A 19740-nucleotide genomic window follows, 5' to 3' on the forward strand; every position below is an offset into this window, starting at 1 on the left:
GATGGCATCTCAGAGCCTCCTATTTTTTTTTGTTCTTTTTCTTTTTTCTTTTGGTTTCATCATCGCACGCCGGACGGCGGACGGACATACGGACATGGCTAACCCCTAAGGAGCTTCGCCCCTAAAAAAAAAAAAAGCATCATCATTATTGCGCAAGCGCCGAACCCAAACTATCTGCCGAATTCAGAAACCTCACTCAAACTACACTCAAACTGAAGGGCCCCTCCACTTCTCGAGGAAGTGGAGGGGCCCTTCAGTTTGACTGTAGTTTGAGTGAGGTTTCTGAATACGGCGGTACAATTCGGATTTGCAAATAGAAATGACGTCATTTCTTTGTACACGCTACTCTAAAACTTGCTACTGGGTGATTCCACGTCAATTCATGCAATGATGATCCGGGTCATAATTTAGATATTTTTGTTAAAAATATATATGAAAGCCATGTTTTTGGGAGGAACATTCAGCTAGATATGAACGCCGTAACAATTTTTTTCGCTGAGATATAAAATAGAGAAGCTTGAGGCGTGGAAATTGAGGAGATTTCACAATTCTAATTTGCACAGTCGTCATTTCCTTATCGAACCTTTCACGGCACCATAACTTTTTTAATAGGTTTTACAAAGGTTATACAACACATATATAAAAAATTAAAAATATCAATAAAATATTTCTATGCAAACAAAATATCAAACATGGCATAAAAACGCGTTTTAGATACATATTCACAATTTTTTTTGCAAATAAACCATGTTTCATAATACTTTACAAAACATATAAAAATACGGGTATTTAAATATTCTTTCCGGATATGTAAAAATTATATGCCCACCCTTAATTGCGGCTGATTTCTCAAAATGTGGCAAGATTGGGCGTCGATATTTAAAAAACTCCATCTTTTATTTTTTTTTTAACTCCCCGTGGCTCTTTACAGTGACTTGAACTGACCTGTGATGGCAAAAGATTGAGTAACATATGACCTCCAAGCGCGAAAAGCTACGACAAACCTTCACTCGGAGCGTGCCGACGTCTTCGTCAAGGCGGCTTTGCCGCACAGCACCAAACGTTTTGAGCGTTAGTTATGGCATGCATTTTATATTATTAAAATTCTTTTTTTCACAAGGGCTGAGCATTAGTGACGCGAAAATGGACTTTGAGCTGGAATACCATTAATCAGCTTACAATTCACAGGAACAAAACGGCCCCACTGTGCGAATTCGCTAACTATGCATAGATAAGCTTACAACTCTCAGTTGTGCGAGTGGCCATGTATACATCCGGCCTCTCGGCATATGATGACCTCCACAGATGAGAAGCCTGGATTCCTCTCACAGGTTTTATGGTGGTCCACTCTGCTTGCTTTACCGCACGAAACTCTCGAACCTGTTCCACAGATAGGTGGAACATGCAGACATTTGTTACTTTTTTACGTAGCACTTCCACAAAGTCTTTAGCGGTGGCAATCGTTGAGTTGAGCGAAGATCTCAACTTGCTGAGCGTTGGTTCTTCCACCTACTTCATCACAAGCGCTTTCTCCGTGTCCAGTGGCTGAAAAGATCCATCTTGCCGAAAAGTGCGGCTTCCGAGACAATTCGTGGAATTGGAAGCGATTCTTGAAATGCGCCGCCGCTCCGTCTGATACAAAAATTATTTAAAAAAAGACTGGGAAATGAACATTAACATACTCTTTTATGGCCTATGTGGCTAGAAGAGCGTGAGCTGTGTCATGTGTCGTGTACCATCGGTGACAACGGCAAAGCTTTGCGTGCCTTGCGTGGACGTAACCACACTTGTGGAGAGAGATACTTGAGTATTTTTTCAATGAAAACTCTGCACTTCGGTTGGAAAGAGTACTGTCCATTTTTCCGCAAAATCGAAGCGGAACATCACTGCCTTGGGTGGTAAGGCGGTTCTTGTGTCATGTATCAGGCTTCGTTCAAGGTCAAGGATGTAAGAATGCCTCATATACTTTTCGCTCTCCTATTGCCGCAGGAAGGCAGAAGTGTCCATAACCTTTTTGACGAGTTCGACAGCGTCCCATAACGCGAAACATATCTCTTCGTCTTCGTCGAGATGAAGCGACTGCAGCGAGATGCTCTGCGTTTTTGGGCACTTTTCGCAACGGCGCAGAAAGCAATCGTTCTGTGGAGCGCAGAAGAGGTAGATGCGCTTGAGGTCGTCTTCAGTAAATGTCTTCTTTAAGGCATTTGTTATTGCCGTTAAAAGCAACTGAAAATTGATGCAATATATGCATGCGCACACCTCGTGCTCCTGACTTCTTTTTTACCCATTTTGGTCGTAGGGAATAAAATTTGGAGATGACTAGCTGGGGATGGGGATGATCCTTCCTAAACAGCTGGTAAACTTCCTTAATAGAGCGGGTCATAAACCTTTTTACGACTTTGAACATGTCGTTGATCATGGCTTTGACGACGTCCTTTTTGTTGGGGCTTTGGACAGGGCATGCGAGGTCGTCGCGTGTGTAGTACTCAATCGCAACCCTCACGTCTTCGGCATTCGCCTTTTTCCCCATGTAGGGATCAGGGGTTGCCCAAACACCACCTTTGCGCTTCAGTTTTCATGTTTGATCAATCATGTAGGCAGTCGCTTCCGACAGCAGACGCAATATTTTTTTCTTCAGGATGATTGGTGGCAGAAGCACGTACAATCGCTTGCGTTCCGGGTTGGGAACTACATGCCTTCAGCACTTCGCAAAACGCTTCAAACCACTCTGCGCAGTGCTCACAACTGTCTTCGAGTTCGAGAGTTTCGTGCGGTGAAGCAAGCAAAGTGGACCACCGTAAAACCTGTCAAAGGAATCCAGGCAACTCACCTGTGAAAGTCATCATATGCCGAGAGGCCAGATGTATACATGGCCATTCGCGCAACTGAGAGTTTTAGGCTTATGTATGATGCATAGGTAGCGAATTTGCAGAGTGGGGCCGTTTTATTCCTGTGAATTGTAAGTTAATTAATGGTATTCCAGCTCAAAGTTCCCTTTCACGTCACTAATACTCACCGCTTATAAAAAAAGAATTTTAATAATATAAAATACATGCCATAACTAACGCTCAAAACGTTTGGTGCTGTGCGGCAAAGCCGCTATGACGAAGACATCGGCTCGCTCCGAGTGAAGGTTTGTCGTAGCTTTTCCCGCTTGGAGGTCATATGTTACTCAATCTTTTGCCATCACAGGTTAGTTCAAGTCACTGCAAAGTGCCAAGGGGAGTTTAAAGAAAATAAAAGATGGAGTTTTTTAAATATTGACGCCCAATCTTGCCACATTTTGAGAAGTCAGCCGCATTTCCGCGTTGATAACAAAAATATATCTAAGGGTGGGCATATTACCTTTATATATTCGTAAAGAATATCTAAATACGCGCATTTTGATATGTTTTGTGAAGTATTATGAAAGATGGTTTTTTTGCAAAAAAATTGTGAATATGTCTCTAAAACGTGTTTTTGTGCCATGTTTGATATTTTTGTTTGCATTGAAATATTGTATGGATATTTTTAATTGTTTGTGTATGTGTTGTATAACTTTTGAAAAACCTATTAAAAAAGTTATGGTGCCGTGAAAGGTTCGATAAGGAAATGACGACTGTGCAAAGTAGCATCGTAAAATCTTCTCAATTTCCGCGCCTCAAGCTTCTCTATTTTATATCTCAGCGAAAATATTTGTTACGGCGTTCATATCTAGCTGAATGTTCCTCCCAAGAACATGGCTTTCATATATATTTTTAACAAAAATATCTAAATTATGACCCGGACCATCATTGCATGAACTGACGTGGAATCACCCTACTGTCAAGTGTCAGTGGCAGTTTCTTGTTTTATTCTGCGGGGCGCAGAATGAAACATGGTGTCAGAAGTGAGCCAGCCTGATGATGATGTATCCTCCCGGTAACCTGCGAACGTCCAAGGTCAGCAATGGCAACGTCTCAAGCTGGAGTTCCTGATTCGTCAAATGCTGACAGCGCCGATACACCCGGCCACAGCCAAGCTTCAGGTCAGCAGCTGGGATACAAAACGCCCGTGACCATGACGTCGTTCCAGATTACGCCGCCGGAGCCGTTTGCCTTCGCGAATCCCAATGATTGGCCTACGTGGAAGAAACGATTTCTTCGCTACCACACGGCATCGGGACTGAGCGACAGGCCAGAAGCCAGCCAAGTCGACACACTAGTTTACCTGATGGGTACACAGGCTGAAGAGGTGTTCAACACGTTCAAGCTCAGCGATGCTGAACAGAAGAAGTTCGATCTAGTCCTGAGCAAGTTCGACGCCTACTTCATTCCCCGTCGGAACATTATCTTTGAAAGGGCACGTTTCAACACACGAACTCAGCAGGACGGTGAGTCCGTCGAAGATTTCGTTACGGCTTTACATGCTCTGGCAGAGACTTGCAACTACGGAGTCCTTCGAGAGGAGCTAATCCGAGATAGGCTCGTCGTTGGCCTCAAAGACAGGAAAGTTTCTGAAAAACTGCAGCTCGATGCGGATCTAAGTTATACGAAAGCATTGACTGTGGCACGCCAACACGAGGCCGTCCATCTGCAACAGGCAGTAATGCACAAGGAGCCATTAAGCGAAGTCACCATAGACAACGTGCGGACCGGGAAACATCGACCGTCCTCACGGAAGACCCTCACAAAAAGCCCCGCTGGTGCATCGAGCCCTCTACCGTCAACGACTGCAAAGGTCCCAAAAGGCAAGAACCAGACAAGCTCTTGCGGCTGGTGTGGTCGCGAACGACATTCAAAGAATGCATGTCCGGCAAAAGACGCTACTTGCAGACAGTGCTCAAAGAAAGGACACTTCGCCACCGTCTGTCGGTCGGCGCCAGCTGTACGCAACGTTCAAGAGCAAGAACCAGGCTTCCTCGGTCTCACAAGCCATGGAAGGTCTTCAAACTGGGACGTCACAGTGGTCGTCAATAACAAGGAAGTTGTATTCAAAGCCGACACAGGAGCGGATGAAACAGTGCTTCCAGAAGGCCTTTTCCGCCATCTGTTCGAAGGTGTGCAGCTCCAGCCAGCGAAACGGCCCCTTGACTGCCCCAACGGTAAGCCACTTATCGTTGTCGGCACGGCCCAGATGCACATGACTTTCAACGGACGAACAAGCTTTGAAGAAGTTTACGTACTTCAGAGCCTGAAGTCACCACTTCTAGGAAAGCCTGCCATCGAGAAGCTTGATGTTCTAACTGAACTCGCTGCACGCATCGGCGTTATCGGAAAAGGAAACGTCGAATCCGAGTACCCTGACCTCTTCCAAGGTCTAGGAACCTTGAAAGATGAATACGACGTCAAGCTACAGCCAGAAGCTAAGCCTTTCGCGCTGACGTCTCCTCGGAGGGTACCCCTGCCGTTGTACGAGAAAACAAAGCAGGAACTTCGACGCATGCAGAACGAAGGAGTGATATCACCAGAAACGGAGCCAACATCTTGGTGCGCGCCAATGGTAGTTGTGCCAAAATCATCTGGAGCGCTCCGCATTTGCGTGGACTTCACAGAACTAAACAGGTACATACTGCGAGAATGGCATCTAATACCTGCCGTGGAACACACTCTGGGTATGCTACAAGGTGCAAAAATGTTCTCCAAGATAGACGCAAATTCTGGGTTCTGGCAAATCCCAATCAGCGAAAACAGCAAGCTCCTGACTACGTTCATCACGCCATTCGGACGCTTCTGCTTTAACCGTTTGCCGTTTGGCATCTCTTCCGCCCCCGAACACTTCCAGCGACGCATGGCTCAGATCCTGGAAGGTCTGGATGGAGTCGTCTGCCATATGGATGATGTACTCATCTGGGGGTCGACAAGACAGCAACACGACCAACGACTACGACAAGTGATGGATCGTCTCAGAGCAGCCGGAGTTACCCTGAACAAGGACAAATGCGAGTTCAGCAAGCGCAGCATATCGTTTTTGGGGCACATCCTTGAAAACGATGAGGTGCGGCCCGACAGGGAAAAACTTCGTGCTATTGCCGAGATGCCCCACCCTACCTCTAAAAAAGGGCTGAGGCGTGTGATGGGGATGGCAGCATATCTAGCAAGATTTGTGCCCAACATGGCCGAAGTGTTGCGGCCATTGTCGTCAATGATGTCGTCGAAGCAGAACTTCGTCTGGGAAAGCCCCCAAGAAGAAGCCTTCAAAAAGTGGAAGGCTCTCCTGTCATCGGATCCTGTACTCGGCATCTACGACCTCAACAAACAGACAGTTCTCATGGCTGACGCGTCGTCGTACGGCCTTGGTGCCGTCCTGAGACAAAAGCAGGAAAACGGACACTTCAAGGTCGTCGCGTATGCATCCAGGGTCCTTACGACACCGAGCGCCGCTACGCGCAAATTGAAAAGGAAGGCCTCGCCCTAGTTTGGGCATGTGAAAAGTTCCGAGACTTCCTGATTGGGAGAAGTTTCCAACTCGAAACTGACCACAAACCCCTGGTTTCAATTTTCGGATCCAAAACACTCGACGACTTAACGCCACGGCTCCAGAGGATGCGAATGCATCTCATGAGATACACCTATACCATTTCCTACGTTCCAGGAAAGGATCTCACCGCGGCTGACGCCCTGTCTAGGTCTCCAGTTCAACGGCCTGGAACGACCGAGCTCGCCGAGGAGATCAAAGGCTTCGTAGACCACGTGACGTCCTCTCTGCCGGTGACTCCGCCAAGCCTTAAGCAAATCTCTGCTGAGCAGAAAGTGGACAAGGAATGCCAACGTATCAGCAAATTTTGTGCGATTGGATGGCCAAGTCGCCGAGATATAGGAGCCGACCTTAAAGACTATTGGACTCACAGATCCGACATTGCTATGGGCGGAGACGTCCTGATGTGCGGAACCAGGATCCTCATTCCTCAAAGATTCCGAAAGTCAGTCCTCGTCCAACTTCATGAAGGACATTTCGGCATAGAAAAGTGCCGAGCAAGAGCCAGAGGTTCTGTATGGTGGCCCAACATCGACGCAGACGTGGAAAATCTTGTTAAAAAGTGCGACATCTGCCTAAAACACAGCCGAAACAGACAAATGCCACTGAAGCCGATGGAGTTCCCTGAAAGACCATGGCAACAAGTGGGAATGGACCTCTTTTACCTCAGTGGTCAGTGGTGGCTGATAGTGGTTGACTACTACTCGCGTTACCCAGAGCTAGTCCGCCTGAGCAGCCTTACCGGAGCCGCGGTAGTCAACCACTGCAAGTCTCTTTTCGCCAGACATGGCATTCCGGAAGTGGTTATCTCAGATAACGGACCACAGTTTTCTAAGACATGCCATTCTGAATTTGCGAAGTTTGCACAAGAGTATAACTTCCGCCATGTGACCTCGAGTCCGCACTACCCTCAGAGCAACGGGCTCGCCGAAGCGGCGGTAAAAATAATAAAAGGGTCCTTAGACAAATCAAAAGATCCCTACGAGACACTGCTTGCATATAGAACAAGCCCCCTCAAGAACGGGTACAGCCCCTCCGAACTCTTGATGGGAAGGAAGCTTCGTACGACCCTCCCAGTGGCCTCCGAGAGTCTTCGTCCTCATACTCCCGACGAGAAACAGCTGAGGCTATTCGAGAGAGAAAGTCGTCGAAAACAGAAGCAAGACTTCGATCGGCGTCACGGTGTCCGGGACCTGTCCCCGCTAGACGATGGTACAGACGTCTGGCTGGTAGACCTCCAGCGCCAAGGCGTCGTCAGTGGTCAAGCCGATGAGCCCAGATCCTACTGGGTAGAAACTGAGAGAGAGTCCGTACGCCGTAACCGCACTCACTTAGTACCGCTTCCGGAGCAGTCTTCGCCTGCTATGGATGACAGTGGAGACACATCTACAAGCACAAAAGTCCATACGTCGTGTTACGACCCAACACACGAGCACACTAGGAGTGGGAGGTGCATAATTCCTCCGAAACGTTTTCAGCCATCGTGAAGAGAGCTTTGGAGCAATTCTTGTGTCCAGAGCTGTGAACTCAAGAGAGACTTGTAGAACTGTATACAGTCCAGCTATGTTCCTTCTATTCTAAGAAAGGGGGATGTTGGATATAGCATATTGGAGTTCACGCGCGTAAGAAAAAGACGTCGAGGTTGTTCACGCGCGGGGAGACTCTCGCGAGCTTGTGCATGGCTTGGCATGGCGGACTGGTTGGTGTTCTTTTTGTACATACGTTGCTGACCTTAGTGTAAGATAAACCCTTTTGTATTGCTAGTCCACAGCGACTATGTCTCTTTCCTTCTGCGCCCCGCAGAATAAAACATTTCTTACGCGGGAAGTCCCAACCTTTGTGTTAAAATAAATTAAGTGGATGGGACAAGCTATCTAAATATAATCAATACATCACTGTCGAAATGGGAGCGAGCACGGTACACCATTTCTTAAAATCCATTAATAAACCGACCAACCGAATGTTTACGTCGCAAAATAAAAAAAAAATGTCACACCTACACCCCATGTAGGTGTGACATTTTGAACAAACAAATCGCCTGATGTTGACGTACCATTACTTCTAGCCTCAGATGAGATACAAGTTAAACATTTGTTTTCTATATTCTGCGCGAGTTTCCTCACATAATCAAAATAAACTGTTTTCGATACATTATGAATACAAAGAACGATACTTCCTGGAAATACAGATAGTCTCCTTGCGCCCTACCGATCAAAATGCGTGATATAAATATACGCGCTTCTTACTGAGAATGCTCCACTACTATTACTAAACAAACCTCAATTGTCATAAGGACCTTTGAAACCTCGTGATGTCTTAGTCGTGGAGTAGACGTATCGGACTACAATTTCCGAAGTAAGGCAAGAAAGCGCGGTGAAACGCGACGAAAAACACGAACACAACGCATCCGCCAGGGCGCTGGGGGAGAGCGGAACAGCAAGTTGAAGCAACCTAATGGCTGCCGCGTCACGTGGTTCCAAGATGGCAGAGCCCATAGGGAGGAAGATGAAAAGGTCTATAGGATTTTAGCAGTTAGCGAACCTCAGCGGTCAGTCCCATTCTGGAAGTGACTTTAAGGGAGAGTGACTTTAATGGAAAGTAATAGAAAATAATAGTTTCCAACTAGATAGTTGAAGCCATCGCCAGCACTAATCTCAACCCTAAAACACTCAGAATATGATTCCAGGTCAAAACGACGATGTGCCGAAAGAAATGTATTGGTAGCAATTAAAACGCCATTACCAAACTTTCTGACCAGTAGACTGTTTATCTCGACCACGACGATACACTTTTTAGTTAGGTGTAAAATAGTTGTAGTCGTGTACCCTATTACGGAGCCAAGTTTACATGAGGCAAAAAACGTCAAAATTCATTGTCACTAGGTTGGGCATGAACTTATCGGCCTTCGTTCGCAGGACCCTCACGTCTCGATAAAATGCACTAAATATTACAGCCATTCTCGCGTGTTACGGCTTCCTTATTTTGAGCACGCGCATTGTAAAGGCGACCAAAAAACTGGTGGAAGACACTGCCCTTGGGACAATCCTCGGGTTTGTTCAGAGATGCAAACGCTGTCTCGTCGCAATCCAAGTGGAACGACAAGTATGATGGAAACCTACTTGTCATCTCAGAACAGACAACCGTTCATCCTTCTAGAGAAGGCTCAATGAGGGATAAAATGTCAGTAACAGACGTGTTTGGGTCGAGTCTGGCCACAAATAGCGCGAAGCGTCATACGGGGCGAGAAACAGCATTCGCCTTGTGCGATTTCACGGTACCTGCAGACGACGGCTTGGCTCGTCGCCGGGGCTTTACCAGAACGAAACCGTCGTCCGTCGTGCTCGCTGAATTCGCTCCGTCAACACCCTGTAATCCAGAGAGCAGCGATGGGAAATTGCGCTCGTCAGCACTCGCAGTGTCCGGTCGGCTTGGCGAATGAAGGGGTGTCCAAATAGGACACTACAAAACGCACGACTCCGACAAATCATGAAAATCGAAGCGGACGCTTCTATTTCTACGATTTGTCGGAGTCGTAAAATTTTTTGCAGAAGTCGTGAAAATTTTCACGATCACGACTGCTCTCCTTGCCTCCTCCACTTTTCTCCGACGTCACACGTTACCTGCGTCTGGCTCACTTCGCCAACGCCCTCGCGTACCGCCGCCGCCTCGGCTTCGGGTGGATTTGGGACATTCCTGCGTCGAAGTTTGCGTTTCGCCCGCCTCGGATCTGCTTTCTTTGTCGAGATTCACTTTCATCGTAATGGCGTTCGACGCGGTTCCGTATTGTGAGCGGAGGCCTTGAGCGATTGACCGACAGCCAACAGAGCGTGTGAGTGTCTCTCCGGACCCACGTGATGAGCAGAGCAAGGCCGCCGTGGAGGAAGCGAGGGGGAAATTTCACGGGGGGAACTTTCCCCCCGGGAGCTTTGACGGAGGGAAATTTCCCTCCGACGGCCGGAAGCGGAGCGCGGCACGATTTGCCGGAGTCGTGAGTTTTGTAGTATCCTGTTTGGACAGGCCTTGATGCGACAACTTCTCGTGACCAAGCGTTGACGAGGGTTGACCTTGCACGTTCAGCGGCAGCCGTGTTGACACAAGGGGGGCATCAAGCTCCGATATATTCGTGTCTGTGAGCTTTGCGGCGATGGTAGCAAACGATGGCTGTGACGGCGGTACAGTGGAATTCGGTTAAGAACGTTTTTGCGGAGCTGCGGAACTTCAAAGCGAACACTGTGGTTTTCCGCGCGGAGGCATTTGATCTCCGCCGTCAAAATTTCGTGTTTGCTCTTCATGTCGTCGTTGACATGCACAAAGCTAGATGAAATGCACAGGCGTTCTTGCGCTGCGGCTGACTCACACTCCGGGGCGTTCAAAATGTCGTTGGCGGTTGTAGCAGAATCGCCAGCAGCGTTCAGTGATACGCTACGTCGCCTAGTGCTGTCGGAACACTTGAAAGTGCTTGCCCCGGTTTCCTCGAGACTGACGTCGATGCATTTACAATGAAATTTCTGCTGCAATTAGACATGAGGAAGATACATAGAAAGGGGGGACGGACAACGAAGTCGTTGTCCGTCCCCCCTTTCTATGTATCTTCCTAATGTCTAATTACCGTTACCAACACGCTCGTTTTGTACTTAATTCTGCTGCAACTGGCCGAACAAACCAGATATTATTGCTTCGAGTAGAAGCGCGCTGCGCACGAACCGCCCACGTTCACCAGCGGAGCACTGCAAGACGGGTCATCCTTCGCCAGTGTCATCGCATCGAATGTTTGCACAAAGTATTAACTTGACGTGCGTGTTGAACGAAGATGAAAAAAAAAATGTAATTGTGATTTTGATGAAACCGTTTTTGCAATTCGGTATGGTCAATCCGGAGGCTTGTTAGTTTCGTGAAATCGCTGGCGTAAATCAGCTCTCCTGTCATAACCAGTCACTTTCGCTGGCACAAAAAAGATAGAAGAGTCTTGCAATCCACTTTTTGACAGACTACCTAACAGGTTCTGCACAGATTCGTCTTGCGAGAATAGACGTGCCATTTAATTTAGATGTACTTTAGAAAAGTAACTGCTGCAGACGTGAGCACTTGCGACTATATTTGTAAAATCCATCTGAAACGGCTATCTTGGAAAACGTTTGGCAAACGTAAACGCCAAACTCCAACCTAGTTAGGTATTGCTACCTGGCGCTTGTCAGTGCAAAAGTGCTTTGCCTAACAATTCAGGGGCATTTCAAAGTTTGTTTTCCTTTCTGGTCCGCCAGAGCAGGGTCCAAGTAAGTGCCAGACTTGGTTCGTAAGTGCTAAAGTGAATCCTAATTTAGGGAGTCGAGGGCATGATAACGTTTGCCTTCTCTCTGGTCAAGCACTGGAGTGTCGAATATGCACAAAAATGCAGTAGAAAGTCCGAAGGCGTGCTGAAGTTTGGCTTTACTCTGGTTTGCCATTATGCTATTTCACGCAAGCCAGGACTAAAACAAAAAAAGTCACAGGGTCTGATATGTTATCCATAAGACGACCGATGTAAACGTGATAGCGAACCTCCGAAGACAGAGCGCTCTCTGACGACGCACTGTTGACGCACTTTTGTCGTGTTTTCGTCGTTTTCTTGTCGTCGACGTTTTTTTCGCTCAAGGACTTTGGAGGTCAACTGAACGATGAGACATATAAGACATTCGCCTTAATAGCGTTAGAAGCACGATGGTGTGAACGATGTGGAGCGGGCGTGGTACCACAGAAATACGACCGCATGTATTTTTATTTTATTTTATCGCCAGGTTTTTACAGTGAATAATCACGATGCAAGATACACACACAGTTACGTTCACTTCTGTAGGGCGTCGCCTAATGACGGCAGGTGTCTAGGAGACCCTCACTCGCTCGATGGCAGCAGTGGTAATAACGTCGTAGCAGTCTCACGGCGCGTCTATTAGAGATGCTGTAACTCTCCAACCGGACATTAGTGTGTGTACCTACACGCGAGCACAAACACTCGGTGTATTCTGCGTTTGCAAAAATCAGCGTTGCTTTGTCTTGCCGCGACAAAAAACTTCCGCCCACCCTTCAGCGGAATATTTTGAACCAAAATATCAATTCACAAGACAAAAAAAAATTGCGACCAAAATTAAATTTAATTTGTATTTAAATAAGTGCAGAAATATCGGTTTGGGAGGAAGTTAATTTGTTAACACCTTTTTTTTCTGGTTAGCAGAGGGAAGAGGGTTTTTTCTTTGTATCAACTTTGGGGCCCAAGATAACCCACAATATGAAAAAAAAGCGAAGTTTGGGGAGCCGTATCTGGGTCACAGGGGCTCAATTGGCCAATAGGATGCATCTGATTTTGTGGTTGTCGAACAGGTGGGAAAGGCGTTGCGCGCGCATTGTTTTCTAGCCACACTCTCTCAAACCAGTCGCGTGTCTAAGTGGCAGCACACAGTTGGCAAAAAGTGTAAAGATGCCAGATGATAACCGGATTAACCGGAAATAAAAGCTATCTCTGACACTTGTTTGGTCATTTCGGACCAAAAACGCCAGATTTTAACCAAATTTCTGATGAAGGGAGTCTAACTCTGCCACCTAATTGTTAGGCGATTTAGGCCCAGATGTTCTAGATGACAGCCGAAATGTAAGAAAGTGATGCTTAGCATTGGCACTTGTTTCATGATTTGGGCGAAAAAATTCCAGATAACAGTCCAACTACCCGCAGTAAACCTAACTCTGGCGCTTGTGTGGCGATTAGGGCCTGAAGATGTCAGGTGTCAGATGAACGATAAGAAAGTAAAGCATAACGTTTGCACTTGTTCTGACTCTTTCACCCCAAAGATACCAAATGGCAGCCAAACTACCATGGAATTAAACCTAACTCGGCCAATGAATAAATTAAAGGCAGTGCGCAAAAAAGTGGGGAAGGGCAAGGAAGGACGTACACAGGTCAGCGCTCGTCCTGTGTGATTCTCTTATTGTTCCTGCCATTTTGCGCGCTGATTTTTATTTATTAAGTTATGAACCAATCCATTCGCATTGCTTCCTTAACTCTGGCAATTGTTTAGCATATTAGGGCCAAGGTATCTTAACAATACGCATAAAAAAGAGTCACTTGATAGATAAAGAAAAAATCAAAATATTTTCAGAAATATTTTTGTGAGAAAACCTCGTTATTAAGCATCATAGTATAACCCGTGTGAATTATTTCATGATTTAGATAATGAATTCAATAAAAATTTATATCATCTGGATTTTTTTCCTCAACACTGGTAAAGTAGAAGGACGGCTTTAGATCATTCTAGAAAGGCGGTTCTGGTAGCTGCCATTTTCAGTGTTCGTGCGCGTGGCGCGTACTTTGCTCCCTCTCGAAGCTATTAACACGCGTGTGCTGGGCCGCGACCTGTCACATATAAACAGTATTCTCGAAAACACTAAAATGGTGTATTGAGTTTAATAAATCGCATTCGTGTACGCCAGGTTGACGGAAGTTAGTGTTCATTGAGATCGTGGGGTAATGAAAAAAGAATGGAAGACGGTTACAAATCTCTGTATTGCGAAATTAGAGCGCAGCTCTTGAGGAGGAGGAAAGGAGGGTGTGCCCCTTCTCCTTCTCCATACCCTCTCCTCCTCCCGTCCTCCTCTCCTCCTCCCTTCCTTTCCTCCTCCTCCTCTCCTCCTTCTCCTCTCCCATCCTCCTGCTCCTTCCATTCTCCTCCTCTCCCCTACTCCTGGTCTCCCCTATTCCTCCTCCTCCTTTCTTTCTCCACCTCCTATCCCCTCCTCCTCCTCCCCTTCTCCTTCTTCTTCTCCTCTCTTCTCCTCCTCCTCCTTAGCGGGGAATTTAATTGCTGTTGAGGTCACGTGACGTGAATTTCCCCGCTAAATTTAGCGGAGAAACTGAACGTCTTCATCGGTGACGTTACATTAAGTCATGTGCCGTCCTTTTTCCCGCTAGATTTAGTGGGGAAACTGAATTTGTGTTATGGTCGCGTGACGTCATTTTTCTCCTAAATTTAGCGGGAAATTGAATAGCTGTTGAAGCCACGTGACGTCAATTTTCTGCTAAATCTAGCGGAGAATCTGAGTTTGAACACAGGTGACGTGACACCAAGTCATGTGACGTCATTTTCTCTCTAAGTTTAGCATGGAATCGAATTGGTGTTTAGGCCACGTGACGTCAATTTTACCGCTAAATTTAGCGCGGTTGCTTCCACGCTGCGAAACCGGAAACGGGTGCCTAAGAGCTGCTCCCTAAAATAAAAGAACTCCAGAACGACAACACCAAACATCATAGAAGTGCACTGACAAGCGTATAAAATAAAATGCACAAATACACTATTCATTTGCAATCAAAAGATAGTTGCTTTAAGTTGCAATAGTGCGTAAAGTACAAATATTACATTATGAAATTGAAAATTCAAAATAAGGTAAAATAAAGTTACGCAAAGAAAAGTTCGTACACATATTTTTTTTTTTTTACCGTCGCCAAACGCAACGCGTTTGCCACTCATCCACGATGCAGATCAAAAAAGCAGGTAATTTTATATAGGATTTTCCTAAACTATTTTTTTTTTGTTTTGCACAGTTTTCATCAGTGGTAAATTTAGGCGTCTCAACATTTTTATTTTTAATAGCTTTAGTTTTTTTCTGTCGTATTTGACAATTTCCTTCAGTACGATAGAGTAAAGGCACATTCATCACCTCTTCCGCGAGAAAACGATGCATGTCGAACATTTGACAAACATATCAAACCACTGCTCCACCGCATATCGGAGCTATCACCTGCTCCTTTAAAGTCGGAAATACCAGACACGAAGGGTAATGCTTCAGAAAAGCATGTGTAAACTCAAACTTGAACTTAGTTTAAACGATTCACTTCTCGCTTTCAACAGAGCGACCGAGTGATTGGAACGCCGAGAGTAGCCCGAGCAGGCTGCGACGGCTTCCGCTGTCCGAAGCTAATTGGTTAGACCACTCACCTAAAAAGCTTACAAAACATGAAAAAAATGTTCACTGAAGCCATTGTGAACAACAGATGTGACTAAGTCAAATGTCGAATAGTGCTAAATCATGCACTATATTGTTCCCGTTTTTAATAGCGCTCCTCTTAACACGGAGGTCATAATGGTGCAGAGCCCGCTCAATTCTACGATTGCCACTCTTGAAGCTGTTCAAACTTTAGAATAAAACTCAAACCTCAGCACGCGGCTGTGATGTTGCCCGAGCGCAGGCGAAAATGTTTCCTGCAGCGCTATAGTAATTTCCTCGACAAACGGCTCACTCAAAAGGCACCTTGACGTGGTTCGCCTCCAGTGCTGTCGTGAAGGGCATTCTTTTACGGAAACATTGATGAACTATTAAAGGATTAGAAATGCATATTAATATCACAGTATAATATGCTCTGGATGATGTTACGATAGGGACTATTGCAATGCTGCCGACACTTCAAGATTACGATTGCAGCGTTGCTATACCCGCTATCAGATGGAGAATTTCCACTCACACATTTATCATTACTTCACGTCGGTTTTAGCAACGTAAGAAGCAACATATAGGTCTCTAATAGAAGTACAACATACGCAACGTAATAATGTTACTCGAGAACGGCAAAGGAAATGTTTAAACCTGACCTGACGTACCTGTCTATGCTCATGGCCGCGATGGTAAAAGCCGACGAAGACACCGTCAGGTTCGCCACAAAGTTGCTGAACACACAGTAGGTGCTCCCGAAGGCCCAGTGGCTCTCCAGCATGTACACCAAATTGAAGATGGCGTTGAAGGTCGCCGTCATGGCGTCTGCGATCGACAGATTGACCAAGAAGTAGTTGGTCACCGTGCGCATGGTGCGGTGAGCCAACACGATCCACACCACGATGGCGTTCCCTAGGGCGGCCACCATAACCATGGAGCCGAAGAGCAGTCCGTAGATGAGCTGTACCCACCAAGGAAGCACCCACTGACGCTCACTGCCCACTTCGATGACGGAGAGCTTTGATGAGGCGTTCAGCACGTCGGGCAACATCCCTAATATTAGGGACAGGTTGTCCGCGGCACCGTCCGTGCTGTTGATGAACGGCTCGACGACGTCCAGCACCATCTCGGATAGCGGTCAATTTGATGTATGATGGCTCCCTTACCGTTGACGGCTCAATATTCTCGTACCACCTCAGCTCATGCTTCGTTGGGTCTTCGTAAAAGATTTCAGACAATCCTTCTCTAGAGGCAAGTCCCCCAGATTAATCTTGTTACAAAGCTAACGCGAGGTGTCCCTCTAACCGGCTTTTATATATAGTTTGAGCAAGTGGCTTACCTCTGGTGAGGAAACTTCTATTTTAATCCTCCACGTGGACGCTCCTTCGCGAAATAGTGTCATACAACAAAGCGGAAAGATATAAGCAAACAACTGACAACGACGTCAAGATGACTTGTGAATCCGGGGTGACATGTCAGCGAAAGAGGGGCAAAAGCAGCCAGCCGTAGTTGGCGGAACACTCGATGTGATCATCAACAGATGCGCGCCTCGGTAAAAGCCGACGGTCTCTCGTGGCCACCACACTCCCGCGTGCGCTCCCGCGGACTGACCCGCGCCGGAGCGTTGCGGGAGTTGTCGATCGGCTGCGCGGAATCTCCTAGGGAAGAAAAAAAAACGAACGTGACGTGTGCTCTAGGGACAGTGACGTCACACGCTTCGGGGCAATGTCAGCGTGGATGGAAGGAGAGCATGCCAGCTCTTTCTTGGGAGACCTTGAGAGCGAAAGGGGCTTCGGACGTTGTTCGGACACGTTTTTTCGGCAGTTGTACTCGCGGTTCGCGTCCTAGCGTTTTGTGTTTCATATAGGCCTCGTTATTGCTATTATTTGCATTAAAGTAATAAACTGACTCTTCTTTATATTGGAGATTTCTAGAGTTAATGGTCTATACGTGTATAAATATTTACCTCTGACAATATTTTAATGCTAACCTAGAGGTTTAGTTCATTTATATTTTGACGACCACTGACGAGCGCTCATTCTTTATTTGATTCAAGTTTGCCATTGAAAGTACTAGAAACAAAATGTTTCTGAATATCAGAGATATTCTCTGATATTCAAAAAGCCGAAAAAAAAGAAAGGAATTCCTTTTTTTCCGGTGTTAAAATTGCACCACGAGCTTGAAGGATCTCTTTGTCTGAAAATCTTCAAAACCACCCACTGCTCGTTAACAGAGTTCCAACATTTCATATTTTTTAACAGTTAAAGTTCAAAGCAGTTAAATTATCTTAAAGAAGCCTGGTAATTTCAGTTCTAAGTGTATGCACTATCGAGGGGCTGATCATATCATTTGCGGGTGGACTATATTCCGAATTTCGCCCTAGCTTTTAGAGATTGACCCTAGAATAAAGGTATCGGAACTTCTGGTAATTAGGAAAAAGCCATATGGGGATATTTTTCACATTAACCCATCGTGTTACCGCAAACAAATGATCCAGAATACGACGACTACCAGAAAACACAATAACGCGAATCCCAAGAAGTTCACAGAGGAACGAATACTTGATTTAGTGCCCAATTATTTCGGCCACCAAATCTGGCGTCACGAATAAAAAAAAAAAAATAACCGCAAAATCAAAATCCCATATACGTGTCCGCTGTGGCAGTGACCAACTTGTAAACAACCCGCAATCAGTCAGTTGTTTCCGCACATCCCTTTCATTTCTTGTTTTGCTTTAGTTTTGTTATCTACAAGAAAGAAAGGCCTTTCCGTCTTTCAGATTATCTTCTGGCTTTGCCCTAATGGACCACTTTCCCCCGCTTCGGCCAAGCATTGATGGATCTTGTGCTGTTCAAATTAAGTTAACGTGAGTGCCCGACACACACCAAGAACTGAGACAACGCTACATACAGATAGAACACAATTTTGAATTGTGCCCGGTGGTTGGCAAATGCGATTGATATAAATACTCAGTAATTTTATCTGATATGTAATTATTATAGTAAATAATTAGTTATGCTGGAAAACATTGATACATAAATCACGTAACAGAAGGCACTATTGACGTTTTAGGGCACCCAAAAAAAAATATAAAAAAAATATTAATTTATGATGTGATCCTCGTGTTCAAGTTCCGAATATTATTCCATATAATAACAAAAATAGACGGAAGCAACTTCCGCCAATAATTACGCGCACAGTTTTTTTAGATGTCAAATGCCTTATTTTTTTCTCCCGGAAACGCAACTGATAAGCTTTAGCCAATAAATATAGAGTGCTAATGTAATAAATAATACATGAGTCAGTACTGGGTCTTACAAGAATCGTTTTATGGTAACGACAAAATTGTTTATTCTTATAAAGAAGTATTTAGATCTAAATTACAGAAACTTCTTTCTTCATTACCAGAATAGAATTTCGCAAAATATTTGGATGAACTGCAGAACTTGTCCTCAATCATTGATGTTTCGCGGCCCCTTGTGGATCGGCGGAGAGGATGGAGAACTCCATTCGTGTGTGGGTGCGTGTGCGTGTGTTTGGGGGGGGGGGGGGGCGGGAGAAGATAAAGGTATCGGTTAGTTAGGTGAATGATTGAATAAATGAGTATAACTAAGGGCTGCATGAAGTAGACTTCTCTCATTGACATATGCTCGAGAAAACTCACCTGAAAACTGGAACGTTTCTTCTGAATCTAAAAAAAAAATATAACGTTTATTGTCGGGCTTGATTGATAAGGCAGGGCTTCGCGGACTCTAGAATGCCTTCGCGGAGCCCAAAAGGTCCGCGGACCCCCATTTGAGAACCACTGAACTGAAGGATGAATTGTGTATATTGGGTGGTTTCATTTGAAATGTCTATTCCTAACCAGGCAGAGGGCTTGAAATCAAACACAGGTGTCTGCTATAGGTGTTCTGATTTGCCTCGACAAACCAGATATTATAACCCCCTTTCCATACTGAACAAAACCACACTAAATTTCTTCTAGTACAAATCATTTGGTTCCAAAAACCTTCTTAAAAAAAAGAAAAGAAAACAAGTTAAGAGGAGAATTTTAGCGTACGAGGACACAGCGCACCCGTAACAAACACTCAACGTTCACAGTCACACCAAAAGAAAGGGACACTTACACAGCGCTGGCTTCAGCAGTCGAATCTGTCTTCAGCAGCCACGACGAGATCTCCCTGGAAAAAGTGAAACGGGTAGCAAAAACGTTTTGTCAGTCACAGAATTTGAATCAACTTTGCTCCAGAATTGAACGCAGCAAAAACTTGAGCCTTCAATTATTCTTCAGCTCCAAAACTCATAAACCGGAATGCCCTCTTAGAGTTATAATTTCAGAAAGGGAAACTAGGC

The 19740-nt window shown here is 45.6% G+C and overlaps 1 protein-coding gene across 1 annotated transcript; it reads right to left on the reverse strand.

Moving 5' to 3' along the window:
* Positions 1-16009: 16009 nt before the first annotated feature.
* LOC8031225 (tachykinin-like peptides receptor 86C) lies at positions 16010-16513 on the reverse strand. Its single transcript, XM_040211606.2, has one exon. It carries the CDS (start codon positions 16511-16513, stop codon positions 16010-16012), a length of 504 nt encoding a protein of 167 aa, XP_040067540.2.
* Positions 16514-19740: the final 3227 nt, after the last annotated feature.

The sequence above is a fragment of the Ixodes scapularis genome, unplaced genomic scaffold, assembly GCF_016920785.2.
Source record: "Ixodes scapularis isolate PalLabHiFi unplaced genomic scaffold, ASM1692078v2 PGA_scaffold3__209_contigs__length_174095766, whole genome shotgun sequence".
NCBI classification, from domain to species: Eukaryota; Metazoa; Arthropoda; class Arachnida; order Ixodida; family Ixodidae; genus Ixodes; species Ixodes scapularis.

Coding starts and splice junctions, on each gene's coding strand:
- LOC8031225 (XM_040211606.2), bottom strand. CDS start 16,513: ATGGTGCTGGACGTCGTCGAGCCGTTCATCAACAGCACGGACGGTGCC.